General features: G+C 42.8%; 2 protein-coding genes across 42 annotated transcripts in view; one reads left to right on the top strand and one right to left on the bottom strand.

Moving 5' to 3' along the window:
• The window catches only part of SFI1 (SFI1 centrin binding protein), a 97,508-nt gene extending 83,513 nt beyond the window's left edge, over positions 1-13,995 (bottom strand). For 3 of the 38 annotated variants that reach the window (XM_072723236.1, XM_072723239.1, XM_072723241.1), the window contains exons 1-3: positions 13,740-13,851; positions 12,660-12,842; positions 3,398-3,529 (exon numbers count right to left, since the gene is read on the bottom strand). In XM_072723236.1, coding sequence (XP_072579337.1) covers positions 3,398-3,504 — 107 coding nt within the window. In that variant the 5' untranslated portion in view covers positions 3,505-3,529; positions 12,660-12,842; positions 13,740-13,851. Of the gene's footprint in view, positions 1-758; positions 841-3,397; positions 3,530-9,625; positions 10,178-12,659; positions 12,843-13,739; positions 13,888-13,918 lie in introns of those variants that run through there. The other 35 variants (XM_072723253.1, XM_072723256.1, XM_072723260.1 and 32 more) reach the window with 24 other exon arrangements.
• EIF4ENIF1 (eukaryotic translation initiation factor 4E nuclear import factor 1) overlaps positions 13,894-14,139 on the top strand; it is a 48,025-nt gene continuing 47,779 nt past the window's right edge. For 2 of the 4 annotated variants that reach the window (XM_072723278.1, XM_072723275.1), the window contains exon 1: positions 13,954-14,123. The gene's annotated coding sequence lies outside the window, so the exon portion shown is untranslated. Of the gene's footprint in view, positions 14,124-14,139 lie in introns of all 4 variants that reach the window. The other 2 variants (XM_072723271.1, XM_072723268.1) reach the window with 2 other exon arrangements.

The following is a 14,139-nucleotide window of genomic DNA, read 5'->3' as shown; positions in this document are numbered from 1 at the left end:
GTATGGGTGCCTGGGTGGCTCAATCGGTTAAGCACCCAACTCTTGATATCGACTCAGGTCATGATCTCAGGGTCCGGGGATCATGTCCTATGTAGGGCTCCACACACAGTGGGGAATCTGCTTGTCTCCTCTCTCCCTGCTTTCTTGCATGCACATGCTCTCTCTCTTTCAAATAAATAAATCTTTTTAAAAAGTTGTAAACATTTGGGGTGCCTGGCTGGCTCAGTCAGTAGAGCATGTGACTTTTGATCTCTTAGGATTGTGAGTTCAAGGTCAACACTGGATGAAGGGCTTACTGAAAAAAAAAGTTGTAAACATTTCTGTAGGGAAAATTTTAGGACTCACCAAAATAGTTATTTCCTCCAATCTGACCTATAGCTTCAAAGTAATCCCAATTAAAACCCCAACAGTTTTTGTTTTGTAGGGAGGGAAAAAGGCCTGTCAAGTTGATTCTGAAACTGCAAAGACCAAGAATAGCTTACAGTCATTTTTCTAAAAAGTACTTGATGAGGGGTGCCTGGCTGGATCAGTCAATAGAGCATGTGACTCTTGATCTCAGGGTCGTTAAGCTGAGCCCCATATTGGGTGTAGAGATTTCTTCAAAATAAAATCTTTTTTTCTAAAGTGCTTAAAAGCACTAGGTAAAAAGCCCTACTTAGATCTCAGACTTATTATAAAGCTATGTAATCAAGACATCATGATTTTGTGGCAAGGACAATTCCAACCATAGGCACAAAGTAGAAAGCCCAGAAACAGACCTGAGCTTGAATGGACTTTTGATTAATGATAAACATGGCACTGCAGAGAAGTCTTTTCAATTGTGCTGGCACAACTGGATATCTACATGGGAGGCAAAAAAAAAAAAAAAAAGTTAAACTCACATGCCACACAAAAATCACTTTCAAATGGTCTAGAGAAAAAAACGTGAATGGTAAAATAATAAACACTGAAGGCAATACGGAATACCTTCATGACCCCAGGAAAGGAAAAGATCCCTTAAAACATGACAGATTAGATATATTTAAAAAGACTGATCATTTTTACTAAAGTTTAAAACACTATAATTCATTAGAAGATACCAGAATGAAAAAAGTGAGCTACAAAGACGGAAAAGATATTTGCAACACATAAAATATAGAAAGAATTTGTATTTTTTTTAAAGATTTTTAAATTTATTTATTCATGAGAGACACAAAGAGAAAGGCAGAGATGTAGGCAGAGGGAGCCCAATGTGGGATTCAATCCTAGGACTATGGATCACATCCTGAGCCAAAGGCAGATGCTCAATCTCTGAGCCACCCAGGCGTTCCAAGAATTTATATTTGGAAATACAAAAATTTCTATATATCAAATGAGGGAAAGATTCAATATACAACTGAATAGAAAAGTGGGTTTAAGACTTGAATATGTACTTCAAAAAAGAAAATCCAGATGCCCCAAAACAGGTACTCACCAACAACAGAAATCATGAAATACAAATAAAAAGCACAGTGAGCTATGACCACAACCCTACCACAGAAGCACAGTATTGGGGAGATGTGGGGCAACAAGCACACCCGAACATGACCAGTCAGAGCACAAACTGGTACACCAATTTAGAAAACAATTACCTAGCAAAATTGCAGATTCTCTTCTATTCTGGCCCAGAAACCAATTCCCAATTATATATCCAAAATAATGCTTATCAGAGTGTGATCCCAGAACCAACAGCATCAGTTTAGAAGTTACTAGAAATACAAACCGTTGGGTCTGACCGAGATCTACTGAATCAGAAACTCTGATGGTGGAGTCCAGCAATCTCATTCTGTTGCAGGCTCAAACTTGAGAGCCACTGAGTGTCACTCTATGCATATGAGATGTTCATCACATTCAAAAACTGGAAACACCCAAATGCCCATCAACAATATTGCATATGGATAAACTGTGTAATATTCTTATATCATGGTATCATAGAGCCAGGAAAATGAGCGAACTACAACCACAGACAACATAAAGGAATCTTAAAACCTTAAAAGAAAGAATCAAGATACAAAAGAATACATGTAAAAAAAAAGAATACATGTAATAGGATTCCATTTATATAAAGACAAAGGGGCTAAACTAAAGTATATTGTTCTGAGATGTAAACATATAAAGAAATTTGAGAAAGTGATTACTATTAAGGTAGGATGATGGTTTAGGGAAGGAGCAGGAGTGATTAGGAAATAACATAAAAAGGGACTTCTGAGGTGTTGACAATACACTATTTCTTTACCCTGTAATGGTTACATATTTGTTTCAAAATGATATAGTAAACAGTACATTTTATGCATCTTTCTGAATCCATGTTCTATCTAATAGTTTAATGAACTGCAATTCCCACCCCTTCTTCCCCAGTGCCCACACCGGCATCTCCACAACCTAAGAGATGCTCAAGGAGGAGCACAAGGTGGCTGTACTCAGGGTGCCCTAGAGCTCAGCTCCTGTGGCTACCAGCATGATCAACATCTGCAGCAAGACTTCAGTCCCCAACCATATAGTCTGGTCCCTCTTTAACAAAATCTTCATGAACTTGTGCGGAATTCCCAGAATTCATCTATTCCATGAAGTCTAAGGACCAGAAAAGATGGTGGGTGATAGGATTCGGGCCCAAGACTGTGCCTCCATTGCCAAGTGCCTGAACATCTGGCCCCTGGTCTTGGGTCTCCTTCTGATCATTACATTTACTGTTATTTTGGCCACTGAATCACTGATAATTTTCTAAGCAATTTCAGAGGTCATAAAACATTATGGAAGCTATTAGCAGCTGCCCATGGCCTGAGGCTGTCACTCCTCTCACAGCATTTTATATACACATCAGTCTGCAATTGAATTCAATAAAGTACTTGTGTGTGTGGGGGGGAAGGGGACAAAAAAAAAAAAAAAAAGAACTTCCAACTTCAGCAAAATCATCCTCATTCTTGCTCAGAATCATAAGTTTAATGATATTTCCACACACTCAAAATGGTTTTGAACCATAACATGATGTATGAAATGTGCATTATATTCTGCACTCTAGATGAGAAACCCAAAATATCAACAAAAAAATCTTACCCAAAGTTCCTTTCTTACCACTCATGATTTAGTAAGAAACTTTTTTATTATTTATCATTTTTATACAAAAATGTTTACAGGTTTATATGGGCCACAATTTCAGCTATTTTTTTTTTTTAAGATTTTATTTATTTATTCATGGAGACACACAGAGAGAGGCAGACATAAGCAGAGGGAGAAACAGGCTCCCTCCAGGGAGCCTGATGCTGAACTCAATCCTGGGACCCCAGGATCATAACCTGAGCCAACGGGAAATGCTCAACCACTCAGCCACCCAGGGCCCCCCTGCTTTTTTTTTTTTTTAATTTTAAGTCCTATCACTTACCTGGAGTCCACCTTCCTCTGCATTCTCAGCTTTCTCAGCTTCCTTCTTTTTTGATGGAAATTAGGCCAGTGGCTTGATATATACTTCTTAGTAAGCAAATTCTTCATGAATCAAAAAGTTTATCTTCCCCTTCTAAACCATAAGAAAAAAGAGGGAAAAGGAGAGTAAATTATCTGAAGCCTTTTAGGAGTCACATTTCTTTTTTTTTTTTTTTTTTTTTAACATTTTATTTATTTATTTGACAGAGCACAAGCAGGGGAAGCAGCAGAGGGAGAGGGAGAAGCAGGCTTCCCAATGACGTAGGGTTCATCCCAGGGCCCTGGGATCATGACCTGAGCTGAAGGCAGACACTTAACTGACTGAGCCATCCAGGCACCCCAGGAGCCACATTTCTGAAAAGCTATATGCCACCTCCTAATCTCCTCTCCTTAATTCAACACTAGATGAGCATAGAAAGTCTATGAAATTTTTTAAACTGAATTTTTAAAAAGTTATTTTATAAGAAAGAAAACTGGGAGGAGAAAGAATGATACTCAAAAAGCTCTAACTGGCTCATTCTTCCTGTCCAGGTACTCTAGGGAAGGAGCGGGAAGTTTAAGACCTTAAACTTCCCTTCATAAGGGCACTAGTAGAGGCCAAGATTTTTTTTTTTGCCTAGATTAGTTTTTTTGGTTGTTAATGTTACCTAGAAGAATCCCCAGGCACTTTTGGTCAATAGTAAATTACTTTATATAGTTTCCATTTTCATTTGGTATAATTTCTACCGATAATATTCATTATGAACCAAAAAAGTAACATCGTTTTTATTTATTACTTAGTGCAAGGAGTAGCAATGTTGTGGGTTAGATTGTGTCCCCCTAAAAGATATGCTGAAGTCCCAACCTCTGGTACCTATGAATTGACCTGATTTGGAAATAGTCTTTGCAGATGTAATTAAGATGAAGCCACACTGGAAGAAGGTGGGCCCTTAATCCAATACAATGGGCATCTTTATAAAATGAGGAGATGAGACAGAGGGATAGACACACACAGGAAGGACAATGCCATGTAAAGACAGACACATGATGACGAAAGTAGAAACTGGAATGATGTGTCCGTAAAGCCAAGGAACACCAAGGACTGCTGGCAATACCAGAAGAGAAATGCATGGAACAGACCCTCCTCTAAAGCCTTCAGGATGAGGATAGCCCTGCTGACATCTTGATGTCAGATTTCTAGCTTCCAGGACTAAAAGACAATACATTTCTGTTGTTTATAAGCCATGAAGTTTACACTATTTCATCTGAGCAGCCTTTGGAAACTAATTCAAGTAGTAAGAAAAAGAAGAAAGATTTAATTTTTTAAAATATTTTATTTATTTATTCATGTGGGACAGAGAGAGGCAGAGACACAGGGAGAGGGAGAAGCAGGCTCGATCCAGGGTCTCCAGGATCACACCCTGGGCTGAAGGCGGCGCTAAACCGCTGAGCCACCTGGGCTGCTCAAGAAGTAAGATTTAAGTACGTGGTGGAGGAAAGCTATTGAGGTTGACTTGTCCTATGTTGAGTAATTGTGAGGCATTCATAATAAAATATTCATTCTAAAAAAATGAAACCACCCTTTATACTGAAGGTCACATATTTCAATGACAATCAGAGAAGGAATTCGCCAGAAAACGCTTAATCCATACAAAACAAATAGTCCTTACAGAGATCAAACATTTTTCCTCCTTGTGTTTCTGGTATCACACTCCGAGTAATAAAGGTCTCCTTTAGTGACTATTTCTGTAAATTAAAATTAAAGGATAATTCAAGTAAGGATATTTGGTTAAACATTGCTATAATAAATGGGTCATTGCCTTGGGTTTATGTCTTGTTATAATGATTCTATGGAATACCTACAAAGTGGGATACCAATGAGAAGCAGGCCTACAGAATCTCAGAAGAGCTCAGAAGTAGAAGGAACAAGAAATGGCTCCCAGAATTGTAGCTATAGGCCACAAAGGAGAGGACTGAATGAAGTCTATATGGTGAGCGGCTGGGGCCCCTGGTCTCCCTCACAACCCTGCCACGCAGAGTATACAGCTTCTTCTCCACAAACCGCTTCCAGAATTCTGGCAATTAGATTGGTTATCCAGTCAGGAGACTGGAAGAATCTTTGCAGAAGAAGCTAAGAACTAAAAGCTCTCAAGATTCTCACTTCTGTGCTCTACTTCCCTCAGTGAAAAAGCAGGCTTGCCCCCCAAAAAAAGCTCCTAAACCTACAAGTTCTGCCCAGATACTGGGACCTTCTAACTAATTTCTCAGCTGCTGACGCTTAAGAATGAACAGACAATCAAGAATTATAAGACATTTGGACGTGACCTCCAACAAGAAAGAGACCAAAACAAACAAAGGAATCTGAGGAAGTGCCACAGTCTGTGATGTATTCCTGCCAAGAACTTGAGTCTAAATATCATTAAGCCTCATCTACAACTAAGAACCAACTTACAAAAAATACAGGGAACAAATGATTCTGCAATCAGCAAAATCAATGATGTACGAAACTTCACGGGACTAATGACGCAGTTCCTTCAACAAATAAACTGAAGAAGAAAGGGGAAAACTTATATGTTAAAAGACACTTAAGATGTAGATCAATCAGGAATGCCTGGGTGGCTCAGTGGTTGAGCATCTGCCTTTGGCTCAGGGCCTGATCCCGGATTCCTGGGATTGAGTCCCACATTGGGCTCCTTAAATGGAGCCTGCTTCTCCTTCCTCTGCCTCTCTTTCTGTGTCTCTCATGAATAAATAAATAAAATCTTAAAAAAAAAAAGATGTAGATCAATCAAATGCAATGTATGGACTTTGATTTTGGATCTTGATTTTTAACAAACTACAAACCAACTGTCAAACAAAAAACATGAAACACAGGATGCCTAGGTGGCTCAGTTGGTTAGGCGTTCGACTCTTGATTTTAGCTCAGGTCTTGATCTAAGGGTTAGAAGATCAAGCCCGGTGTTGGGCTCTGAGCTCAGCACGGAGTCTGCTTGAAATTCTCCCTTTCCCTCTGCCCCGCCCCAGGTTCATGTGCACACATGCACACACACACTCTCTAAAATAAATTTAAAAAAAAATGAAGAAAGTCTCTCAAAACTGAAAGATGCAAATTCTCAGATGAGATGTCCTGCACGGGGCCAAATGTTAGAGATTAAATACTTTTTTCCCTCATGCAAGGAGAAAAAACTTAAGCTATCTTGTTCTTGAGAAGTTACCAGAAAGCTGGATGTTGTCAAATTAAAAACAATTGTGTTTCAAAGGACACCATCAAGAAAGTGAAAAGACAACTTACTGAATGGGAAAAAATATTTGCAAATCTGCTAAGTGACAAATCTAGATTATATTTTTAAAAATTCCTGCTACTCAATAAAAAGACAACCCAATTTAAAAATGGACAAAGGACATGAATAGACATTGCTCCCCCAAAATACATAAGTGGCCAATAAGCATATAAGATATTCAATATCATTACCCATCAGAGAAATGCAAATCAAATCCCAATGAGATAATAATTAGTATGGTTACAATAAAAAAGAAAGATTGGGGCACCTAGCTGGCTCAGTCAGAGGAGCATGTGACTCTTGATCTCCAGGTCATGAGTTCCAGTCCCATGCTAGATGTAGAGATTACTTCAATAAATACACTTAAAAAAAAAAAAAAAAAAACGAAGATAGTAATGTGTTTGGGTGAGGATGTAGAGAAAGTGAAACCCTCATACACTATGGTGATAATGTAAAATGGTGCAGCCACTTTGGAAAACTGGCAATTCCTCAAAAAGGTAAATACAGAGTTACCATTTGATCCAGCAGATCCATTCCTAGGTACATAGATGAGAGAACCTAAAACAAGTGTCTATACAAAAACTTATACGTGTTCACAGCAACATTATTCATAACAGGCAAAAAAGCGAAAGCCCAAATGTCCACCAACACATGGATGGACAAACAAAATATGCTATATCCATACAATGAAATATCATGCAACCATAAAACGAAATGCAGTACTAGTACATGTTAAAACATGGATGCAGGGACGCCTGGGTGGCTCAGGGGTTGAGCACTTGCCTTTGGCTCAGTGACGTGATCCCACAGTCCCAGGATCAAGTCCCATGTCAGGCTTCCTGCAAGGAGCCTGCTTCTCCCTGTGCCTATGTCTCTGCCTCTCTCTCTGTGAGTCTCTCAAGAATAAATAAAATCTTTAAAATAAAACAAGGATGCATGCTGGCACATGCTCAGTAAAAGAAGCCAATCACAAAGGACCATATATCATGATTCCACTTATATGAAATGTCCAGATCAGATAAATCTAGAGTCATGAAGTAAATTCCTGGCTGCCTAGGGCTGGAAGGATTGAAAAGAAAGGGGGAGTGACTTCTAACAGTAATGATTTGTTTTCAGGGTGACGAAAATGTTCTAAAATTGATTATGATGATGGTCGTATAACTGAATATAGTAAAAACCATGGAACACTTTCAATTGGTGAATTGAATTCTATGTGAATTATATTGCAATAAAGCTGTTAAAGTAAGAAAAAGAGGAGGAGGAGAAGTAGAAGCAGTAGTTATTAAAAGAAAATGTGTCCTAAAAACCAAGGAAGCAAATTAAGGGGAAAAAAAGGAACCCAGGCAACAGCTAATTCAATGTAAGAGAATAACAAAAAGAAGCAAATCCCAGAATAGATGTAAAAGAGGTTTCTGGATTAGAACTGAGTATAGCAGGTACAAAGCCACCAATCAGATTAGAGCAGAGGAAGATTTCCAGGTAAAAGATGAAATGGCCAGTTTTGAGAGTAATTTTGCAAAAAAAAAAAAAAAAAAAAAAGAAAATTAGGCATGAGAAATGCTGACACATTCAGGAAAAAGAATTTAATGATCTGTGCATGAGTACTAGGCAAATGAGAAAATAAGACAATTATTAATTTTGAGAAAATATAATGGGATGTACAAGAAAGATCAGTTGCAGGACTTGGTATGGCTGTGAAATGTTATATGACACTTATCAATTTAACAATAAATTAACATAACTACTTTGGTGAGATGATAAAAGGAAAACTTCAAACTAAGCACTTATCTTCCACGAATAACAGTCAACACTTTATGTGTAAAACTAAAAAAATCAGGAAATATCGCCCATAAGGATATTTATTTCCAATTTGTGAATAAAATCAGGAGAAACAGCTAGCAGAATGGAAATTATAAATGGATGTGGGGCTGTTTTCTATCATAAGCCTTTAATACTGGTTTTTAAAGTCATGTATGTTAACTTGAAAAATTATAGAAGTTAACTTCTTAAAGAAGTTTCTACAGTATTTTGCAGCTGCTAACAATAACTGAAAAATCAACGATCTTCCTAAAGAAAAGCAAGGAAAGACTTAAATTTCTATCTTAAGCCCCAGAATAAGTTTCAACTACTTATTCCAGGAAGCTTCCCAATCTTCATACGTTCGTGGTACTTAGGCGGGTACCACGATATCTGTGTCAGGTATAGATAGAACTAAGCATTTTTCTTTTTTTCTTTTCTTTTTTTTTTCTTTTTAGCATTTTTCATTAATAACCTGCTTTTTAACAACCACCCAGACAGGTGGTAGCCATTTCATTTTACAGGCGAATTATCTGAGGCCACCAGCTAAGTAGGAGGGCTACGACTGGTACTCAGGTCCCTATCATTCGTTCTACAAATAAAAACGAAGTATTTATCTGCCACTGCTGGGGCGACTTCACCGTTTTTGCCCTGTTGGGCCCTCTGGGTTCAGATGGGACCCCTGAGGTGTGCACACTACCCCCCACCCCCCACCCGGCCACGCAGCAGGGACCCAGAATCTTCCGATTCGGACCGAGCATGCTAAAGAGCCTTGCGCCCACGCAGGCACCGAGCCCCGGCTGCAGCGCACCAGACGCGGGGTGAAGCGGCGCCCCTGGGGCCCGGGCGACCAGACGCCGAAGGGCAGCAGCGTCGGTGGGAAGCACGCGAGCACCGCGCAGGGCGAGGAAGGCGGGCTCCCCAAGTCCTGCGCGCGCTCTCCACACCGCTTCCACTCCCAGATCACAGTCCGTGGGCAGGCGGCATCGCCTGCACTTCTAGAGAAGGAAGCGGAGGCTCCGAGAGGAGAGGCAGAGGGCCCAGCCCGGAGGGATGCGCGCTCGCCGCCGGACTCCAAACCCAGGAAGACGAGCCTCTCAGAGGCCGGTGACGATTCGGACCGGGCCTCATACCTGACAAGTCGAGCACTCGGGCCTCGCGCCTCAGGAAGTCCCTGCGGGAGCCGGCAGACGCGGCCCGGTTCCTCCCGCCCTAAGGCCCCCGGCCGCCTCAGCGCTTCCCGCGCCTCCCTGCAGTCTCGCGCCGGCTCCGCCCCCCGTCTCCACGGCGACGCGGCGTGCGTGTGAAACGCCCCTCCAGGGACTTGCAGTTCGCGCAGCCTCCGTGGAGTAGGCGACACGCCTCCCTCTTACTGCTGAGAGGCAGCTGCAAAGCCAAGTTGCCCCCAAAGAGCGTAGCTGGATGCACCGTCTGAGCGGCCTGAAGGTGGGCTCTCGGCCTCCCTGGCCCACTCGCTCCTCTCAGAGCTCAGCTTCCTACACCTACTCTTCGACAAGAGCAGGAGCTTTATAGAATAGTGTCTCCGAGCTACGCCTCGCGCGGCAAGGTCTAGGGATGAGGTTCCCGTCTGGAGGCCCACGCTGACGAACGTCCTCCTTCCCCCCACCCCCAGGCTCCCGCGTGAGCCTCTCTGGCTCTTGGTTCTCCGTGGTTCCTCAGCGAGTGAGCGGGGGGGGGGGATGGTGTCTAAGGAGTAGGGCGCGCGCACGCGTGTATCGGGGAGGTTGTCAATCGGGAGGGCAGGGGGAGGGGTCGTTCCGCTGACCCCGAACTTATAAATTATCCCAGGCTGGGATCTTCTCTTAACCCTTCCTTTAAAAATGTAGTTAACAAGCACTAATTGCTAGTAAATGGTAGTTAAATTTTTTAAAACTCTGATCATCTTTTTAAAATAGGGGTGAGGGAAGATGGGTGGGGCACTTTCATATGCTTTTCTCCTGTGCTTTGTTAAACATTTGAAAGCACTTGAAAAAAAAAAAAAAAAGCACTTGAGATTTCTGGTGGAGAGAGCAAAGGCTAGCATTATGTATTTAAATGCTTGAAAGATTTTATATCATAAATATGAAAATAACTTGTTGGATGTCCCGGGAATAGAATCAAACAGGTCATTTGCATTTTTGCTGTTTTCCATATATGCTAATGTCTGTAACTAAAAAACAGGTGTTTAAAAGAAGTTCCACTTCAGCAGGACACGGGAACCAATCTTCTAGGGATGACTAATTTAGGGAGTTTCGAAGTCCTAATTAACACTGATATTTACTAACCGTAAAATTAGTCTTTCTTATAAGTACTTTGTGTTTTTTAGGTGATTTGTTGATGCTTTATTCCTCTCATGTACCTTTACTACCCTCGACTTTGACTAATTTGGGATGGGATGAGAGACATTTTCACTTGAGTTATAATGCAAGTAATTACTCCTGTCAGGAAAGATTAGAACATAATAGTATAGACTAACAATAGCTAGTGCAGCAGCACTTACATGATTTCAGTTTGGTCTGTTTTTAATACTTCCCATAAATAAAATCAAACATGTAAAGCACCAGAAAGTATAGGGGCTCTGCAAAGAATTTGGTTTTTTGGTCTTCTAAAAGTCCCTTAATTTCCTTATAGTCCTTAACCTGAGTACATGATGCCACACACCTGTGAAACTGTTGCAATCTCATTTTCTTAGAACCTGGGATTACCCTAAGAGCAAGAAAAACTGAACAGAAAAAAAAAAAAAAAAAAGCCCATTTAGAGAGGCACCAGCTAGTTGAGGTATAATCCCAACATTCTGAGATGAGGCTGCTCTCAAAATTACTAGGATTTCAATATTTTCATTTACTTCTCTACTGCTCTTGAACTGCTGCTTTCCCCAACTGACTCAACTTTGGAGTTCCTTTATGCCAAACTTTGAACCAACAATTGAACCTAAACTAAAATCTTACCTTTAGTAAAGAATAAGAGTAAATAATTTCTTATTCTCTCAAAGAGGCTCCTCATACGGATATTTGAAAATTCACTATTAATTGCAAAAAAGGGGCATTTAGAACTACAGTCATTCCTACCGAAAACAAGCTACAAGGAAACAAGGATTTGCAAGCATCTAGGTTTTGCATGACACGGGTGAAAGACATTCATAGATGCTCTTCATTAGTAAATTATTACCTTTATTCCCAGGTACTAATTTGCAACTCCTTTCATAAGAATAAATGGAGTCTCTGAGACAGAAGTGAGTTGAGACCAGGGTTCTACAAGATACTAAAGGAGAGCTTGGTGGAAGAGTGTGTATCCCAACGAGGAAAGACCAAAGGGTCCAGGAAATTAGCTCCAGGCCAGGCCTCTATCATGCCAGCTACAATGCCTTGAACAGATTTTAAGTGTATTTGTGGTAATTTAAAAATATGCTTACAAATTATTTGACCCTTCTCCCACATAAAAGCAGTCTGTCCCTTCCCCATAGTAACTTCTAATAGAATATGGCATGTGGCAGTACAGAGTGATTCTGAGGCTAGGTTAGAAGAGAGTTCAGCAACTGGCCACACTTAGAATCCTGCCACCATGTTGTGAGAAAAGCTCAGGCCACAGAGAAAGGGCATATATAAATGTTCCAGCCAAAAGCCACTATCAAGCACCAAACATGTGAGCCATTAAATGATCCTAGCCCCAAACTTTCCACCCATCTGAATGGAGCAGAGACCCGGTGTCCCAGCTAGAAGTGGCCTAAACTGCAGGTGTGAGAGCAAAATATTGAGTTAAGCTACTGAGTTTTGACGGGGTTTATTACACAGCAATAAATGACTAGAACAGTGTTTTTAATATTATCTCATCTCAAATTCCCACGACAAGCCTGAAAAGTAGGTACTGCTATCCCTATTTGACAGAGGAATAAACAGGTCCAGAAAGATGGTATGACTGGCTCAGGTTTCACACCAAGGGGTGGAACCAGGGTTTAAGAGCTTCAAAGAAGGGGCCTTCTTCATTATTCCTAATAGCAAAAGGATTATACTATTTCGACAGCCTCAGGAAGAACCTGGATTCCAAAAGCAGCTTGATTTCTAAATTCAGACAAGCGCTGTTTCATTACCTACAACATGTCTCTGAACAGGCTTTAAAAAAACAACCACCCAGAAGCTTTATGGATGTTGTATAAGGCTTTTTACCCACCTTATCCTTTGTAATCTTGACAACAGCCCCTGTGAGTGGGTTATCTTTCCAACTTTACTGATTAGAAAACCAAGGCTAAGGACAAAGAAAGAAATGGCCTAATTCTCCCCCAGCCTGTAGAGCGTGGTAGAGCTGGGATGCAAACTCGGGCCCACATTGCAAACGTTTCCCTCTGCCTCTTGCCTGCAAAAATAGGTAAGAAACACAGTTTATTCAAAAAAAAAAAAAAAAGGGGGGGGGGACACCTTTTATTCAATATTATAGAAGGAAAATGTTTTCGTAATTTTCTCGGTTGCCAAGACTCCTAAGGGAACTTAGCGATCACTCAATGCCCAATCCCCTGATTTTACATGTGAAGCTCAAAGACAGTAGAACCCTTCAGAGAAATGTAGACTTCACTACCCCTTGGTGAGAAAATTTACGCTTCCCTCTCCGCCTAGGTATCGTTTCACACTAACCCCGGGCGGTCGCATGGGGCAAAAACCAGGACCGGGGATGTTCCTGCAGACCGGGCTCACGTGGGGTCTCCGTCAAATCTTTACGGATCACTCCTCCTCGGCACGGCATTTACTCTCATTTCTCAGAGCAGGGAAATTATGTTTGCTATTACTGCTCTGCTCCCGTCCGCCGGTCTCGCCACTGCGTACTACGCGCTTGACGTTCGCCGGCTCAGTTTCACCCGAACACACTCGCACTTCCCCTTCCCGCGCAGGTTACGGAAAGAATCGGGTTGTGGGCGGGGGAAGCCGTCCCACACCTGTCAGACGCCTTCCGTTCATTCAAAAGCAATCGTGGCAAATTTGTCAATGCGACAATACGCAACCCCATAAACTTACAGGGAGGGGCCGTTTTAGAAAGGAGGAGAGAGAAAACCCGAAAAAGTCAGGGCTTTGCCCAAACATTGCACTGCTAACGAACAACCCGAGACTCGAGCCCACAAATGCCAGGCTCAAAAGACACGCCCCAGGTTCGCCGCAGACCGCCACCGCCGAAGCCCCAGGGCTCCCCGCCGTCGCGAACCGGGCGAACTCGGCAGCCGACGCGCTCCCCAGTCGCACCCGGCCGCGGACCCCAGCCCACCTCGCTGAAGCCACCGCCTTCCTGACAGAACCGCCGGGCGCGGGCCGCGGGCCGCGGGCCGCGGGCTCCGGGCTGCGAGCACCGCCCGCCCCGTTCCGCCCCGTTCCGCCCCGCCTCGAAGCGCGCGTGGGAACGCAGCGTCCTCCCCGGGGCTGCCCGGGACGACCGCCTGTGCGCACCGGGAAGGGCTTCCGCCGCCGCCGCGCCAGCCCGCTCCCCGCCGCCGCCATCTCGTCCCCGCCTCCGCCTCCGCCTCCCCGCCGCCGGGCGCGCGCTGGGGCCGGCGCCTGGGGAGAGCGCCGCGATGTCTGTCTTTTCCGCCCGGCACCGCGGCGGCCACCTCACATCCGGGCGCGCAGCGGCGAAAGCGGCGCTGGGGCCCGGGTGCGTGGAGGGAGTT

Source organism: Vulpes vulpes, chromosome 10 (assembly GCF_048418805.1).
Source record: "Vulpes vulpes isolate BD-2025 chromosome 10, VulVul3, whole genome shotgun sequence".
Classification (NCBI taxonomy): domain Eukaryota; kingdom Metazoa; phylum Chordata; class Mammalia; order Carnivora; family Canidae; genus Vulpes; species Vulpes vulpes.
This window is presented reverse-complemented; position numbering and strand designations above follow the sequence as displayed.